At 41.0% G+C, this 19,208-nt stretch overlaps 1 protein-coding gene across 2 annotated transcripts in view; it reads left to right on the top strand.

Annotated features, from left to right (window-relative positions):
* Window positions 1-19,208, top strand: part of MAPK12 (mitogen-activated protein kinase 12) — a 146,105-nt gene that overhangs the window by 35,103 nt on the left and 91,794 nt on the right. For both annotated transcript variants that reach the window (XM_040343681.1, XM_040343682.1), the window contains exon 4: window positions 10,697-10,808. In XM_040343681.1, coding sequence (XP_040199615.1) covers window positions 10,697-10,808 — 112 coding nt within the window. The remainder of the gene's footprint in view (window positions 1-10,696; window positions 10,809-19,208) is intronic.

The raw sequence follows: 19,208 nt of genomic DNA, 5'->3' as shown, positions 1-19,208 counted from the left end.
CTCTGGGAGATTGTAGAGAAAGGAGGTCATCAATGATTTTTCAGATTAAAGTGCGTATTGACGGGATAGTGTGCGTCAGATCGTCCTGAGCTGGGACATGGACCCCAGCAGGATCCACCTCTGCATACCAAAGTAGATTGTTAGGATGTATAGCTGCTAGCCATCATTTTTCGATACTTTTTTTTTTTTCGGCCATTTGTTATCGAAACGCTGAGTGAACCAAAAGGCAACCGCGCCTAGTTGGGCTGCTTGGTAATATTTTATAAGGTTAGGGAATCCTAAGCTACCGTCGGAGCACCGAGCGATATATCCTGCACCGTTTATAGCTCCATATCTATTATAGGAGATCTGTTTTGTAGTTTTTTTTCAGATGTGCCTGAGGGAACAGGAATAGGTAACATTTGGAAGAAATACAAAAGCTTGGGAAGAATTGACATCTTAACGACGGCAATACGCCCTAATAGAGAGATGCAGCGTTTCTTTAATTGTTGCACCGTTGACCTAATTGGCTGATAGAGAGGGGGAATATTTTCTTGGTACAGGGTAGTAAAGATCTGGGTAATGTAGACCCCCCCCCCCCCCCCAAGTATTTTAGGGCGGTGGATTTCCACGCATAAGGAAAAGTCGATAAGTGTTTAAATTTATCCTTGGGGATTTTAACTGTGAAGGCCTCCGTTTTGGACATGTTTTATACCCCAAAAGGGCTCAAAGGTGAACACACCTGTTGGTGCCGTACCCATACATAAACGGCGATCACACATTTGAGGTATTGCCACAAAAGTCAGAACGTGAGCAAAAATTCTAGCACCAGACCTCATGTGTAACTCTAAAATGATAACCAATTAAGGCTTATAAATACTGAAGTTTGCCGCCATTTCACAAACTTGCACAATTTTAAAGCGTGACATGTTTGCTATCTATTTACCCAGCTAAACGCCATATTTTTTATATTTTACCAAAAATGTGGGTATTGTCTTTTGTGTGCATTGAAATTCATTGTGCATTTATGCGTTTGCGTGTAAAATTGCATTTGAAAAACCACTGCACAAATACTTACTGTGTGACATATAAAATTTTGCAATACTTAACAGTTTAACTCTCTAGGGCCTCTGCTACAAAAATATATAGTTTGGGGGTTCTAAGTAATTTTCTAGCAAAAATGTCTAAAGTTACACCTTGGATGTTGCGTCTTTGTGGTCAGGGTGTGAAAAAGTGTCACAGATGGGGCATCGGCATACTCGGGAGTAGCAGAATGTGTTTTGGGGTGTAGTTGCAAGTCTATGCCTGCCGGGTGTGAGAAATAACTTTTTTGTGGCAAAAAATAAATAAATGAATGTATTTAATTTTCCAAAGAATTGTGGGGAAGAAAATTACAACTTCAACAAAAGGGCTCATTTGGGGTTTGGCAACAACCGCCCTACCCCCCCCCCCCCCTCTGGCCCTGCCAACTGCCCTGCTCACCCAGTCTGACCCCAGAACCGCCAACCACCCTACCGCTTCAGTCTGACCAGAGCCCCGCCAACAGCCCTTCAATCAACCCCCCCAGATCTGCCTCACCCCCCAGTCTGGCCCCAGACCTGACAATTATTTCTGTCTGTGTCCCCATAGGGAGATTCACCCTAGAGATAGAGATAGAGATATCTCTTTTTTTATATTTTTTTTTTACTTTTTTATTTTATGAAGACACTTCTTACCGATCATGTTATGAAACATTGACTTGGAAATTTAAGGCAAAGAGTCAGTAACTGCATCGTATTTCCATATTTGTCAACACATATATGAGCATAGAAATTGCACTACATAGAGCCAAAAGACAGACGTAATTGAGTCAGATAATCAGAATCATGTAGGAAGAGAGAAATTCTAACGTAATGTTCAGCTTGGAGCTTGACGTATATTTAGCTGCCTGAGCTGGCTGTCCGGGGAAATTACTGCGAAAGATCCTAACTCTAGTTACCAGATCTAGCAAGGTGGCTTTCATGGACCAAGTAGGGGATAATAAGGGAGAGATTCGAGAATGTGGGGGGGGGGGGGATTTATTTCCCTTATGGAAATAAGAGAACCTCAAATTTTGGGTTATCCCTCAAAGTAATGGAGGGCAAATCTTCCAATGGGGACACTATATCTGGTGACCTGGGGTTCCCTGGGAGATTTCTTTAATTTGCGGGGTTTTCCCTCTCGCTTCCTGTTTTGGCTATTAGACAAGAAGTGAAGGTAAATCTGCCCAATGGGACACAGATGTCAAAAATAAACTATAACCCTCCCTTACTAATCGCGTCTAAAATGGGGGTGGAAAAAAAGTTTTGCTTCTAGTCCTACTTTAAAGTGCGAAAACAAATACTGACGCACATTATATTTTTAGTTCCAACTATCATTAGTGCAGGTTTTGTAGCAGACAATGGGGTGTGGTGGTCATAGATGTTTCAACTTTTAACGATGATGCAACGTATGTTTCTTCCTGACTTGTTACTATTAACTGTGAAATAACCTTTGCAGTCAATTCTACCTAAATGCCAAACATATTTTCAGATAGGCCCTTCAGTGATCCGTCTTTTAAAAGCAAGTTCTAACATGGTGTAAGATACGCTGAGACTGGTAAATGACCCCACCTTTCTCGGCTTGCTTCCCTTACACGCTTTGTAGATGGCTGTGTTTGTTGCACGTCTTCTACATCAAAGAGTTATTGGCTGGGTGGCAAGGCTTATTAGTATAGTGTGAAGAAGCATGGTGTTAGTTAACCTACACAAGTCCTTTTTTATTTGGAAGACTTTTAAAATCCTTTTTTTTTTGGTAAGGGTTGCCGCAGGTAATTTTGTCCTCCAGCAGTTAGAAGTGCCAGTTACTTCATAAAGTGTAGAAAGCAATGGAAGCAGTGCTGCCCTACCCTGTTCTCTATGTACTCCTCCACTTCTGAGGAGTCGCCAGCTTTTGAGGCATCCACGTGTTTTAAGCTAATGATTTTAACATTATGATTAGATGTACCAATGAACTTCAACTATCTGTTCTATTTAAAATGGCTAGTTAAAATATGCTACACCTGTATATCTGTCTGTTGGCAGGAAAGTTGGAGTGAGGCCTGTCCAGGGTAAATATTTCCAAATCTTAAAGCCCACAAAAATAAGATCTATAGGGAGTGTAAATGGCTATGGTGCCTAAACCAGATTTTTTTTTTTTAGGGGGAGGCGCATGCAAAAATACAACACAGAAAACAAACAATTGGTCTTTATTATTCATGGGACATACAGTATATCCAATGGTAACCTTTTGTGGCTTGTCTTCTCGAACTATTGCCAAATAACCTTATTATCAAGGGCCCACTTTTGTATCTAGGATTTTTTTTGTAGTAAAAAAAAGTATACCCTTCTTTATTAACACCTTCACCTCCGGCCTATAGCAAGATGACTGGGCGTGGGGTGTCATTGTTCTGACTGTACATCATATGGAGTCCCTCAGAACATGTTGCTCATGCGCGCCCCCGGCAATCAGTGGTGCGGTGTGTCGCTCTGATTTCGGTAACGAGCCTATGCCGTAGGCTCTTTACTATGTGATCAGCTTTGTCCAACAATAGCTGGTCAGTGTAAATAGGAAGTGCCAGTCATTTGCATTCTTCTACTCTCGCTGACAGCACGTGATTGATTATCAGTGCATTTATTATCGGTGCAATTCCATCAGCGATCCATGCCAGTCCCCACCAGTGATGCCAATTGGTGCTCACCAGTGATGCCTGTCAGTGCCTCCTCATCAGTGCCTGTTGGTGTTGCCTTATCAGCACACATCTCTGAAGGAAAAAAATTACTTGTTTACAAAATTGTGTAACCAACTATAAAACTGTTTTTTTTTTTATTTCTTTTCCTAAATTTTCAGTCTTTTCAATTTTTTTTTTTTAGCAAACAATAAAAAAACTCAGTGGTATTTAAATAAAACCAAAATAAAGCTATTTGTCTTAAAAAAAAAAAAAATTACACAAATTTTGTTTGGGCATGGCATTGCATGACCGTACAATTGTCATTCAAAATGCAACTGTGCTGAAAAAATGGCCTGGGCAGGAAGGGGGTGAAAGTGCCCCGTATTGAAGTGGTTAAAGTGTTACTAAACCCAGGACAATACTTTTACTATATCTGGTCTCCCACAGTACACGGAACATGGAAATGCAATTATTTTGGTGATTTATAAACTGCTAAATACCTTTTCCCATCAGCGGTCTTGTGATTTTCTGTCAGTTTCTGGTGAGGCTTGTAGAAGGAGTTTTCATACTGCACTGAGCTGTCCTATGAGGCTGCAGGGCTCCTGACTCTCCATCTGGACAGTGCTGATTGGCCCAGTGATGATTACATGCACTCTCCCAAGAAGAAAAAAAAACCTCTCTAGCAATACATGCCAAACTGAGCATGTGCAGCCGGACTCCAAAGGCTCTCTTATCTGGACTTGTCCAGGGGGACAGTGCAGGGAGGGGAGGATCTGTGCATACAAGATCAAACAGCCTTTTTACACAGTGCGGGGGATTAACCCCTTTGGTTTCACAGTGAGTATAACAAGCATGCTTTACTGCATATACAGACTGATTTTACTGCTGTGGGTTTAGTAACACTTTAAAGATCATTATATTTCATATGCTTTTTATACTCTGTAGCAGAGTGCACAGCGCTTGTGTTGTGCACGTATTTAAGGTCTTCTGTCCTCAGACATAATCTTGCTGCCTCTTGCAAATGTCAGAGCTTTAAATATACTAGAACTTTTAGTAAACTAAGTACCATCTTCAGAAAACACTGCATGTCCTGACTTTAGACATCCCTAAAATAGTACTACACTTTCCGAATTCCACTCGGAACCATGGGAAAACATTCCATGGTATATGTTTAATTATGTTTGCCCAACTTGGGTTGCCCAAATTGATCACTGACACTGCTTCCCCAATCTTCTGAGTAAAGAAAATCACCGGGCACTGCTCTTGGACAGCCCAGGCTGTTATTAATCAGACTGCTGGAGGAGGGAGAAGCAGGGTAATGACCTGCCACAGTGGGGACGGAGGGAGCTCAGGGACACTCTGCTGCAGTCCCAGCCTGGAGCGCACACACAGCTGGTGGCTCCATGGAGACCCTGCAAGGGGTTGGAACCACCCTAAAGCAGGAACTGGAGGAGTCTACTTTCAGTTATGGAATGTAATGATACAAAATGGGACACTATTGATATGGTCCAGAAACTTTTTTTTTAATTCAGTAATTTTTTTTATTTTCTACTACAGCATATACAAATTGGGACATTTTACATATAAAATCCAGATACAGGTAACATACACATAATGTATCATACATTATCCCCCCCCCCCCCCCACTAGAAAATAAACAAACTTTTAAACAAAATAAAGGTGAAATAAAGCACCTGGCTTATTCCCATGTGTCCTCAGATTTTAGGTCTTTTATTGCAAAGCCATTTTACATTTTTGGAGACTTTTTAATGACTGGCATAGTACCTCTTTATTGGCATAAGGCCAATGTTGTGCCTCCATTTAAAAATGGATCAAAATCTTTACCAAGTAATTACAGACCGTATGATTTAAAGGGGTTGTAGAGGTCTGTGTTTTCTCTCCTTAATCCATCCGGTGCCAGGTGTTTTTAGCCTTATTGCAATCACCACCATTCCCCCCCCCCCCCCCGACCCAACCCGTTTTTTTTACTTGCCTGAGCCAGTTCACCTGCTCGGTGTGTCCCTGCGAGCCTCCTCTCCACAGAGTCCTGGCTTTGATAGATTGATGATCAAATCCAATGACGCGGGGTTGGGGCCGAGTCATACACTCAACGTCTATGGACGCAGAGTGTATGACTTGGGAGCGTGCCCACAAGGTAACCCCCTCGAGATAGATTCCCAGAAGGGGTTATCTAATGCGGGGAGGAGTCGTGAGAGAGGGACCCCAGAAGAGGATGTTTGGGCCTCTTTGTGCAAAACGAACTGGAGTGGAGGTAAGCATGACATGTTTGTTTTGTTTTTTACAGGCTTGTAAAAATGACCAAGCAGGGTTTGCATCCCCTTTAAGTAATAGTACTAATGTATTCATGAAAGAATGAAGTTGACAAATCGGATTTCTTTTTATAAGAAAGGCGGCAAAAAACTTTGACAAAGGAGTGTCTTTGGTTATAATATACATTGTATTTGGCAAAAGGCTTGGACACCGTTTCCCGCAAACAGCTAAAGTGTAAGTTGGTCTACAGTCTCAAAGCAGGATACACACGTGTCAAAATTTGGAACCAGCCGAATTTCGATGTGTATCTCTTCATTTTTCAACTCCCAGTGTATACTCTGCTTTAGACAATGTTTTTGCTTAAAGGGGAGGTTCACCCTAAAAACAACTTTTTCTTATTACACTGGCCCCCCACATTACAATACGATTATGCCTGTTAGTTTTTTTTTTTTGATGCTGTACATACCTTGATACAGTATATTCACCCGTGACTTCGGGGTTGCGAGTCCCGCGGGAGTGGGCGTTCCTATCATGCTGGTGATTGACGTTTTGACAAAAAACGAGCTCCCCCCGTCGCGTAAGCCGCTTCACGATTAGCGAAAGGAGCCGAACGGCGAGTCGGCGCCATACTGCGCCTGCGCATCGCCGTACGGCTCCTTTCGGCAATCGTGACGCGGCTTACGCGACGGGGGGAGCTCGTTTTTTGTCAAAACGTCAATCACCAGCATGATAGGAACGCCCACTCCCGCGGGACTCGCAACCCCGAAGCCACGGGTGAATATGCTGTATCAAGGTATGTACAGCATCAAAAAAAACTAACAGGCATAATCGTATTGTAATGTGGGGGGCCAGTGTAATAAGAAAAAGTTGTTTTTAGGGTGAACCTCCCCTTTAAGTTAAAATGCACATTTTAAGCCTGAAGATTAGTTGATCCCCTCCCCAAACACTATTTTCTGAGAACAAATGCCATGGGGAATGAAATGGTGGTAGTTGCAATTTTTATGTCCCCTAAGTGCCGGTTCACACTACCGCGACTTTGGATCCGATTTGTGTCGCCCGAAATTAGAAATTCCATTGAAGTGAATGAGAGCCGTCTTAATGTACACTATTGAAGTCAGTCCGACTTCAGAAAAGGTTCCTGTGCTACTTCAAGGTGACTTCTAGGCAATTTGTACCCATTGATTTCAATGGAAGTTAACTCCAAAGTCTGATCACTGTCTTAACTGGAAAAGAAAAGAGTTTACTAAGGCAAACCCCTCCCTCCCACAGAGCTGATTATTCTGTGATTGGCCACAGCCAAAGTCGCCTGTCCTTGCGTTGTAAGTTGCTCCAAGTGGCCCTGAAGTCGGGTCGCCCCTGTGTAAACCGTCACTAATTTGAGCGTACGTGCCGGTTCACACAGAAGCAACCCGACTTACAGCGTGACTTTGTAAGGTGACTTCAGGGCGACTTGGAGCAACTTGCATTGCGACTTAAGGTTGCCTCCAGGACATTCGACTTTGGCTGTGGCCAATAACAGAATAATCAGCTCTGTGGGAGGGAGGGGTTTGCCTGAGTAAACTCTTTTCTTTTCCTGTAAAGTTGCTTCAGTTAAGACAGTGATCAGACTTTGGAGGCAACTTCCATTGAAATCAATGGGTACAAGTTGCCTAGAAGTTGCCTTGAAGTAGTACAGGAACCTTTTCTGAAGTCGGAGCGACTTCAGTAGTGTACATTGAGGCCAGGTTCACACCTATGCGAATTAAGTGCGGCTTAACCGCATCCAATTCGCAGGACATTTCAAAATACATTGTTTTCAATGAGGCTGGTTCACATATGTGCGATGCATTCGCACTGCGCATTGCCTCCAAACCATGTGCGGTTTTTATGTCTTGCGGTGCGGCTTATGTGCGAATTCAATCCCATTATCTTCTATGGGCACTCATCTAATTTGCAGATGTGTTCAGTTCTCTTCAGGAATTTCTCTCATTCAGCTCAATACACTTCTCCCCCACTCTCCTCTCACCTGGAACTTCTCCCAGGTCTCCAAATTTGCATCTAAAATGTTGCTAATTTGCATCTAAAATGTTGCTAATCTGCTGAACACTTCTCTTATCTCTCTGCAGAGATAAGAGAGTTGAAATTCGTACCACACTAGTGTGATTCAGGCCTAAGACTACTCTCATTGACTAACATGGGATTACTGATGTCAAGCGACTTGAGGTCTGACAAGTCGGATCACAAGTCGCTGTAGTGTGAAACGGCACTACATATTTTTTGCAAATTTTGAGTAAAAAAAAAAGTACAATAAAGTTAACTTTAGTGCACACAAACGCAACCCATTTCTTGGTAAAATATAAGGTATAAATATCAAAAATGAAAAGCCTTAAAAATCTGGCAACAAGTTTCATTGCCCAAAATTGTGCATCGGTGATGCTTTAAAACCTTTTACAGGTTTATCAGTTATGGATTAATCATGAATGTTGGCCCTAGAATTATTGCTCTTGCTCAGATGTTTATGGTGCTTTCTCACAACACAAACATGTGTGTCACAAACATTTTTTTTTGTAGGCACACCTGCGGGTGTTTATGTTTTTATATGTTTGTATGTCAGGGTGGAGAATATTATATATATATATATATATATATATATATATATATATATATATATATATATATATATATATATATATATATATATATATATATATAATAATTTTTTTTTGTGTGTTTTTTTTATTTATTATATGTTGCATTATTTTTATTTCATCGGTAGTAAACCCCAGCTCTGCTGATGCTCTCGGTAGTCAACCCCAGCTCTTCTGATCCCCCTCTTTTGCAGAATCTTCCTCTTGCTTTGCCCATGTGGCATTGCTAGTTTCTCTTGCTCCATTCCCCCAGCTCTGCTGATCCTCTGCTACTCAGTCTTCTCTCGCCGATCCTGTTTATCTTCGGCTATAGCGTCCCCTTGTTGCACACCACGTGTGCCACTTGCTAGTTGCTCCAATCTGGACCCCACTCGCCTACCTGCTGCTCCATGCTGCACACCAGATGTGATGTCGCCTGCACCAGACACTCCCAGAATATATACACATGAACCGGAAGTGACCGCTGATGACGTCTTTCCAGTTCGGTTGTTGGTTTACCAGTGCACGGGATATCTCATTCCTGCAATTCCTACAAAACAAAGTGAAGCTAAAGCTGAATGAAAGCCTCTCAAAAGCTGCAGGTGCTGTAAGCAAACTTTTTCATAGACTTCTATGGAGATTTTGTAGATGCTTTAAAGCACCGAGAAAGCGACATGGGGTATAATTTTTGAAGCAAAGCAAACGGTGTATAAACAGGACTGTACGTTATTTAGTGACAGGTGCTTTGATTGGCATTCAGAGTGCTAGCATGTCCAATGCCACATTTTGAAGCAAGTGTAAGCCAGCCCATAGACCCCTGATACCTCCTGTGCCCTTCACTGCAATTAATGAATCACAGATTGCTCTCCATTAGCTGCTTCCTTGGTCACAGCAAGAGGAATAACCGCACTGAACCCAGAAATGACATAATACACTTGTTCATCGCTAATCTCCCTCTATTCCACCTGTCGACACTCGCAAAGCAGGTTCTGGGTCCTCAGGTTGGATGTTGTAGCCCAGAGTACATGGTGGGTGTAGTCGGCTCGGGGGGAATACTTTCAACATGTATGGAGGGGATCAGGTGCACCGCTGGCTTGACAAATTTTAAACATGTTAAGAGTGTTTAAAATGTTTAACAGATTCGTTTTGTACACAGTGCTGGTGGACAAGTGTTCAAATAATATTATATTTAGCTTGTATAGGCTCAAGTCACTATATTGTGTTTGTTTTTTTTTACATCAAAGTCTCCTTTTAAAACTCTAACATTGGATAGCTATATGCAATTAGTTATGTTTCTTCCCTGAACAGGCACTTTATAAGGCAATGTGCATCTTGTTTCCTTGCATTAAACATCAGTAAGCACTTTGATCATGCAGATCTATTGACCTTACAATGCTTCTAAGCACACCACCCACACACTCTCTCTAGCACGGCAAGCTTTTATTCTATTAGGTTATCTAGTACATTTTTGATGTACAATAAGAGCTGTTAATTCCAGATTGTGAGTCTGATTTAAAGAAGAGTTGCTGCTCCCTAAAATAACCCGTTAGTTCTGCATTTACCTTGGCAGGATGAATTATTTGGTATTTATTCTTTGCATTGTAGATAACCCACGGGTGATTTGTTTCACTACAGTACTGCAGCAGAAAGTGACATTCCTCTTGTAGCAGTGGGAGGTGCACAATGGAACCAGAAAATTCATGACCAGAATCTTCCCTTTTTTTTTTTTTTTTGAGAGAGAGAGTCTGAGATTTAAAGCGGAGTTCCACCCAAAAATGGAACTTGTGCTTTTCGGACAGGTAAGTGTCCATTTATTAAAAGTCGGCAGCTGCTGTATTTGTAGCTGCTGGCTTTTAATAATTTTTTTTTTTTTTTTTTTCACGGAACCTCCGCTTTAAAAAGCCAGTGGGTTATTTCACACATAGCTAAAATACTAGAATTTGGTGAACTGGACATCAACTAGTAATGATCTGTGAGAAAATGATACGCTGGAAATATGAAGTGACCATATTCCTTTTGGAGTAAATGGCAAACTGTAATTCGCTAGAAATGTACTGTACTCCTATTTATCTCCAGAAATACAGATACCAGTTTGTTTCACATTTCTAATTGTATTTTTCTTTTGTTCTTGCAGTTATCTAGTTATGCCTTTTATGGGCACAGATTTGGGCAAGATAATGAAGCATGAGAAATTATCAGAAGATCGAATCCAGTTTCTTGTATACCAGATCCTAAGAGGTCTTAAGGTTGGTATGTTTTCAGTCTTAAAGTGAGTCCTCTGGTGCACAAGAAGTTTAGAGTTGCGCCTACTAAGGAATAGATATGTTGCTCTATGCATATACATGGTTTTGTAATGCATATTACTGGAGGGCATAAGATGGCATGTAATTGTACAGGCAGGAAGAAGCAGCAATTGAATGCTAAGGCATTGGTATGGAATGGTTGTCTCTCGATGCAGGTATTATGGGGAAGGTTGGAAAAGGAAGGATTCATTTAAAGTAAGGGCATATGTGGAAACTTGTTCTGCAACTGATGACTGAGACAGTGAGCCTAGGTGGTATTTTTTGGGCTGCAATAAGGAATTATGCAAAGGACTGCATTCTAAAACCATACTTCAGCCACAAACATTTTATTTGTAATAGATATTGCGTGTTTTATTTTTTATTTTTACACTACTTTTATACTATTAACACCGAAAACGTACATAATTGTAACACGTTTTTGTTACGCCCCTTTCACACTGGGGTGGTTTGCAGGTGCTAAAAATACCGACCTGAAACAGCGGCTGCGGTGCGCTAGCAGGACCGCTCCAAAAGTCCTGCTAGCCGCATCTTTAGAGCGGTGAAAGTATCGGTGTGTTTACCGCTCCTTCCCATTGAAAGCAATGGGAAACTGCGGCTATACCGCCGGTAATGCGCCTCTGCCAGCGGTATTAACCCTTTTTCGTCCTCTAGCGGGGGTAAAGCTGCACCGCTAGTGGCCAAATACTGCCACAATTCCGACAGTAAAGCGCTGCTAAAAATAACGTTAATTCATGTTGTGTTTAGTTCCTGATCTTTTTGTTCTCAGATTTTAATTTAAGGAATGCTTATTTTCTTCCTTTTTACCTCTGGACTGAATTGTTTGAAACGGCACAGATGTATGAAGAGAAAACACATTCTGGTACCATTTGAGGTTATAGAAAACAACTACAGGAACCCAAGTGCCATCTGTGTGCTCTTTGTCTTCTGTAGCATGAAAATAATCAGTGAGTGGAGATTCCCTTTTGTACTGCACATGACAGCCTACCTGTGACTGCAGAAGCAGAAAGCTAAATCTGACCTCCTTCCATCTCTCACATCTCCACAAGGTAGCTTCCCCCCCCCCCCCCCCATCAGTCAGCTCAGATTTATTAGTGGCGATGATGTCACTTTAGTCGGTTAGCATGATGGTGCTATAAAGCCAGAGTTCTGGTAATCAAGCTGGTTGCTGGGGAAACTCTCTGGTTTCAGGTATGATGAAGCTACAGCTGGGGAAAAAGGAGTACAGAAGCATGCTAGCATTGGTGTAGGCTTGAGTATTTAGCAGTGAGCACCAAGTTGTAAATATTTTGTGGGCATTTGGGGTGGAAAGAAGATTGCCAGTTTTTGGTGAAATGCAGTGTCAGTATTTGTGTTGAATAAGTGTGCTTGTGTGAGGAAGACAAAGGATTCTATTCTCCTACTAAAGGTAAAAGTTGTTGCAAAGCAAAAGTGCACAGCCCCATCTAGCAGCCCAGTTTAGCGTAGCCTTCGAGGTGGTAGGAAAGCTTTCTCTTGCTCTCCTAGATCAAAAAAGCTTCAACTAAAGCTTCTATCAAGCAGTTATTGCTAATGTCAGACCAAGTCATTCACTCCAGCAGACCCTAGTTTTTTAATATGTCCAGGTGCTGAGAATGTGGGGCCTCTTTGAGGCAGTGGTTTCCACCCAGTTTTTTTGCAAGGTGTATCTTCGCACATGGAAGGTTTTCTTTGGTGTAGTGAGACTTTTGCACTTAATCCTCAAACTTCTTCAGTTTCTTAGGTTCTGATTTTTCTTTAGTCGGACATTTTATCAACTTTTGACCCAAAGCACCATTAAGGGGTACATTTTTGTTTTTTACCATTTATGTATGGTATTACTCACGTTAGTTACCTTGTTAAAACCCCCTCTATGAGATTGTGGTGTTTTCTTTGCTTCAAAGGCCTCCCTTTGAGCTGCTTTGGGAGTTTCCTGTCTAATTGCGGTCTCAGAAGGCGGCTTTCCTTGTCACCATCACATCTTGGAAATTCTCAGTGCTGGCAGTGTTTTATCATTTGCCCTTCTTTATCCTTTATCAAGATTAGGTCATCTTGAGGCCTAGGTGCTTTTGTAATATTTTGTGTGTCCTATGTCGCCTTTTCATCGCCTTTTCAATTGAAGATTGCTCTGCATATGCTATTGGACTAGCAGTCCCCCTTTTTGTGGACTGCTTTTGAATTGCCTATATAATGGATACAAATATAGTCCTTTGTCTCCCAGGGAATGCACTTTTTCACAGTAGTTCGTTGGGGGGCACAACTTCCTACACCATATATATATATATATATATATATATATATATATATAATTTTTTTTTTTTTTACTTTTTGCTCTTCCTGAGAATGTGCTGCACGTACAGAGGTGTAGCCACTAAATGGAGCTGTGCCCTTTTTGCTTTGCCTTGTGCCAAGCCTTCTAGTGGTGGAAGTCCCACTTAAAACATTAATTAAAAGATTGGAGCACTGTGTCCCCCAATGAACTACTGAACAAAGTTGGGCTTACTGGTAATTCTGTTTCCAGCACCTTTTGGAGAGTATGACTCCATCCACCAGAGGCACAAAACACAATTGTCGCAGGCTGTAAACAGCAATCCCACTATTTTGTCTGAGAAACCACAGAACATAACTGAAAGACAGAAGAATACAAACAGCAGGGTTTCCCTCCATCTCTATCTGAGAAGGGAAACCTTGCTGTCTGCGAAACATTTTTTTCTCAAGACTGAGCCTGAGTGGAGGGAAGGTCAAAGCAATATTGGCATAAAAACAAGACTTTACTTCTTGGATGGCTTACTGAAACTAACAATGGCATTTTTGAAGGTTTGATGTTCTTGTTGCCAGCATGCAAAACAAGTGCCTCTAATTTCCTGACATTTTTATGCACTTTAAATAGAACACTAAACGGCACAAAAATAAAATAATTTTCTTTGGTAGGGTTACTGCAAAAAGAAGGCTGTGACCAATTACATTTTGATGAGATATTGGGCAAAACCCCTGGATCAGTTTTGAGAACCATGCTGTCAGCAGAAATTGCAAAAAAGCTCTCTGACAGGACTTGAATTTCACAAATGTGTCTAGCCGAAGTAATGACCACTAGGTGGGCTGACTTAATGTTAACAAACTTTAGAGAGCCCATAGGCACAGAATGGGCACTGATCAACCTCTATAGAACTAATAAAAGGAAAAGCCAGAACAGGGCTGGATCTGAGCGTTTTAGAGAACCTGGCAATTAGTGGTTCTGTAGCTAGTTTTCTTTACAGAAAAATACTCAATGTTTCAACCTGCATTTGAGTGTACTAACAAAGTCATTCATCTGCTCCATCTTGAAGAATTTCCAAGATCGAAGGAATACCTATGGATAAACTCTTCTTCTGGCTTTACCATAAATAGCCCAGGTGACTTTTTATTTCTAGAAAGAAGAGTTCCGACCACCCTCTGTGACTGACCTTTGCTCTGGCTCTTTAATAGCTTTTTTTCCAGATATCGCACTGACAGTTTTAGATTTTCAAGTGAAAAAAGGAATAGGAACAGCGCAAAAACTAATAGTGATTGATAGTGATACCCACGCTGTGAACTAAGGTATATGTATAAAACACTATCTATATATATATATATATATATATATATATATATATATATATATATATATATATATATTTACATATATAAATGAAAAATATCCAATGAAGTAAAAAAGGAAAAGTTCATAATAAAAAACATGTGAATAGGTGCAGTCCATACACATATGGTGGTGAATGGTGTAGGAAATGATGTAGGAAATCCAAAAAGTGAATACAAAATCCAATGTGAATCGCCAATGTAATATTAAAGATGTGACATCCAAAATAATCCAAACGATCTATCCACCAAAACAAAACACCCAAGTGATGAGGTATTGTAGTCTGCTTACCGAAGATACTGACCACTACAGCGGTCAATATGGGCACAGGATTATTTTTATAGTCTCCCATCGAGACTGAGAAGTGTCCGGTTCCTAGATCCTAGGTAGTACCATCAAACTGTGTCTCAGGAGGGAGAAAAGAAATGGAATCCCCATAGCGTGATACTGTTTTACCAGCGGTATTTAATAAAAAGTAATGCACTTACATATGAGCTGATATAACATGCACATAAATGTATAGCATCCGTCTCTATGAACGGCTGATCTCGGCGTCTTCTCCTCGATTTCTCCCGCTGTCCCTGCTTACTATGTGAGACGAGATAGCGTCGGGACGCAAGCCACGCCTCTTGTTGAAAAGTCTACAATGATGTCTCTTCCACATGGGCCCCCAGCCCCATGTAGAAGATAGAAGTAGTGGCACTCTGAAGTACAAAAGCAGGCTTCTTTGATTAAATCCATACAGGTAAAAAGACATGGATACACAGCTCCAGGACAGCTGGTAAACGTGTTTCACACACCGGTTCTTCATTAATCATTCATGAATGAGCACTGACGTGTGAAATGCATTTACTGATGTCTTAGGGTGCCAATGCCTCTGCTGTCACCTTGGTGTAGCTTCTGTGTGTAGAGAACAGGCTGAAAGGAAGGACTCTGAACTATCTGCCAACCAGAGATAGGATTAATGAATCTTTTTGGTCGATTGTTGCTATGTATCAGTATGGTGGCAGAATGTTTTTACCAAAAAGTTGCAATATATATGGGACTTAAATTATGGATTTGTTCAGAGGTCTTGGTTTAGGGTCAGGTGACACTTGCCAAAAACACGAGGACAGAACTTATGTTTTACCTTCCTTTATATGTAGTGAAATCAACACTCACTGACATTCTAGTTAATGGGGGCAATATCTTTTTGTCTGGGTTTCTTCCGACATGACTCTTTACAAGTCTTGCCTTGTTCTTTGAATTATTACAAATACACTTGGCTGGAGCCGTTTTCAATTTTGATGGGAAAGGCCTTTTTTTTTTTTCTATCAACTACTGCTTGGTCGGGACCAAACAACAACTTCCCAGAACAGGGAATACTGCAAAGACAAATTTGTGAAGCAAGATTCATGAGCCACATTTTGAACACGGTTCTGTGGGAAGAAATGATGAAGGCCACAGATTTAGTGGACATCATCACTGATAAATTCTGCTGCTTTGAAAAGCATTGAAAAATATTTCCAAATCTTCTGAGATTTTTTTTTTTTTTTTTATGGATATTGTGAACCTTTTTGTGAAGGCTTTGACACAATTGATCATGTAAAGGCACAGACCCCATCTCTTAAATATGTGCCACAGATCACTTTTAAAGGGTCATCCATATCTTTTAAGGAAAGTGTAAAACTTGCATATTTGGTATCCTCTTTGTTCTGCATCCCTTGTTCTGGTTGGGGAGATGGCCTCAATTTGCTCACTGATGAATCTGTTTTCTCCTCCTCGGTTTCCTTGCTTCTTGGTAAAGTAGAGGGCGTAAAAGCAGTCAGTCCATAATGTTTGTTGTGGTTTTTATGTCGGGAGCAAAGATCTAAAGCAGGGGTCTCCAAACTATGGCCCTCCAGTTGTTCAGGATCTACAATGTGCCTAGTAGTCCTGTCTGTGAATGTCAGAGTTTTATAATGCCTCGTGGGATGTGTAGTTCTGCAACAGCTGGAAGGTCCTAGTTTGGAGGTGCTAAAGCAGGGTTGCCCAACCAGTGGCCCGCGGAGCCTTCTGGTGTGGTCTGCGACCTCCTGCTCTGGGATGGAATAGAATACTGTTACTAAAGGTCAGTTTATTACTAAAATCAGTGTATATATGGGCATATCTGTTCAGCAGTGGTTACTGGGCTGCTTTCAAACTGATCCGCAGGTGCAAGAGCAGTTTACCTGCGGGATACCTGCACTGAGCCATAGACTTCTGTTATTGCCTGCAAGTTTGGTGAGCTTTCTGAAAGTGCATCACACCTGCAGAAAAGTGCAGGAAAGCCGAAGGGTACAATGTGTTGCATCCGCAGTGTCAGTAAACCGCAGTGGATCAGTGTGGCCTTTGGGCCACTTTCATATGGTCAGTACGGCAGTCTGACCAATTGCACCCTCCATTCACCTCTAAGTAGTGGCAGACATAAACCGACTTGTGTCCCATCTCTAATCCGTTCCGCTAAAAAGTATAGTGGGCTGTGTCCATGTCCGCTCTGCATATGAAGAGCAGATAAGAACATGCCATCCACCCGCTCTGCTCATTGCGGCCCGCAACCGGTTACCAAGTCGCTTAAGTGGCCCTTGCACTTCAAAAGGTTGGGCACCCCTGTGCTAAAGGAATAAAAAGCTGATGTCAATTCTTTAACACTAGAAAGCGAGTAATTTTTCCTATGAATTATTTTTTTTACACTTTTTCACCTAATTTAATGTTGCAGTAAACAGGACGAAACTTAGATCTATTCTGAGATGGGTCTGCAAGAAAACACAAAAACCAAGCTCCATAAGGCACTGCAACCCCCACCTCCAAAAAAAAAATGCAGATATTGTTAAAGCCAACTGTGCTCCAAGACAAAGGAATTCAAGTGACCACTATAAAGATCTGTGAGTCCAGCGGGGGAAAAGTGTGTAAAGTAATAAAATGACACACCCAATAAATAGGCAACAAGCAATTCCAGTCCTCATGGTGCACCAAACAGGTCATGTTTTCAGGATTTTCCTCAGATGAAATGGCTATGGTAATTACTAAGGCAGTGAAACTGATCAAATTTATCTGTGCAAAATAATGGAAAGCCTGAAAATATGACCCGTTGGTGTGCCTTGAGGACTGGAATTGAGAAACACTGCTGTAAGGAGTTAGTGTTGCCAGTGCCCACAAGCTATAATCTTTAAAAAAAAAAAAAGCGTTTAAAGAAATGTCCCAATATTAAATTAAAATTAGGGCTGTTACTGATCAAAAATTTTCTGTTCGATTAATCGTTTTTTTTTTTTTTTTTTTAATCGATTAATTGACTAATTTCGATTTAATTATAACGCACATACAGATCCAACTACTTTTAGCTGATCTCCTTGCAGGCTGATTCCCAGTGCAGCTACCAACAACTGGAAAAATGAATAGCAGGATACTAAAAACACACAAAGGCAGCGCTCGATGGGAATAGCATTAAAACTTTTTTATAGTCTTCAAGTAGGTAACCAAATAAATATTTCACTGGAGATAAAATCGATGTAGCTACACAAACTGTAAAAATGGTGCGAGTAATACCAAACGGTAGCAAAAGCAGTCATAAAAAACATGTAGCTAAGTATGATACTGGTATAAAAATGTGTACAACGATACCACTGCTGAATACAGATGAGGAGAGGTTAACATCAGTCCGTCGGCATGTAGATGTGCCATAAAGGGAACTATCACAACTCCCAGTGGATGGTTGTAGAATCCCAGGTTGATAGAGGGAAGTGTACCAGCCCTTGCGTGTGACAGATATTAAGGTCCCGCCGGCATGCAGATATGAAGGCACAGCAAAGGAGCCCTTCAGATGGTCACAGGAAGCCCTGCCTGTCTCCGTGACATTACTGGATCTCCGACGGAACTCCCAGAAGCCAGCGGAGAGGTGAATACCAACCAAAAGAATTTTAATCTATCAAAAAGATTTTGATCGATCAAAAAAGTGAAAAATAATCGATTAATTAAAAGTTCATTTGCACAGCCCTAATTAAAATATCTCAATTGAATATAAAATAAAATATTTTCCCATAGGATCCTCACCCTTCCTGAAACCAGGTACAATAAATCTTGCAGTATCGAACATGGCGATGTGTCTCTTTTTTGATTTAATTTGCTTCCTGTCTTCCTTGTATTCTCACCATGTTCAGGTGCCATAAACAGAACCAAAACAATAACTTATAGCGTAGTATGATATGAGTGACAGGGAAGGAAGGAAGTGATGTCATACTGACCCTGGAAGTGAAAATAATAGTGAGACCAGGTTGAAAGGGCTTCTATATACCTGCACAAGCACTTTTATTGGTCTAAGCGTAACATGGGAAAATGTTTTTAATGTTTTAGTACTACACTATAGTCCTGTTTTTTTGTTTTCTTTTATGGGTACTACTTATAAACTGATGGAGTATAAGTATATTGGATGGAAGTTATAAAGTGGAGAGTGGCGTAAATTGCATCATGCTCTTAGTCTGCCTTCTGAGTGGGTTGTGAAGACGTGGGTATATTTGCAGCGGAGTGTCCACATAAAGGTGGTAGATGGTGACCGAGGGAACCACGGAGAAAAACGGTTAGCAGTTGAAGGATTGAGTATTTTGTTCAGTTGCTGCATGTGATTATTTTAAATATGAGCACAGTTGATTTTTGGTAAATCATTTTTAAAGACCTACTACACTTCTTTTTTTTTTTTTTTTTTTTGGGTAAGCTATTCATCATAACGAGGACGATTGCAT

This window comes from Rana temporaria, chromosome 3 (assembly GCF_905171775.1).
Source record: "Rana temporaria chromosome 3, aRanTem1.1, whole genome shotgun sequence".
NCBI lineage: Eukaryota > Metazoa > Chordata > Amphibia > Anura > Ranidae > Rana > Rana temporaria.
This window is presented reverse-complemented; position numbering and strand designations above follow the sequence as displayed.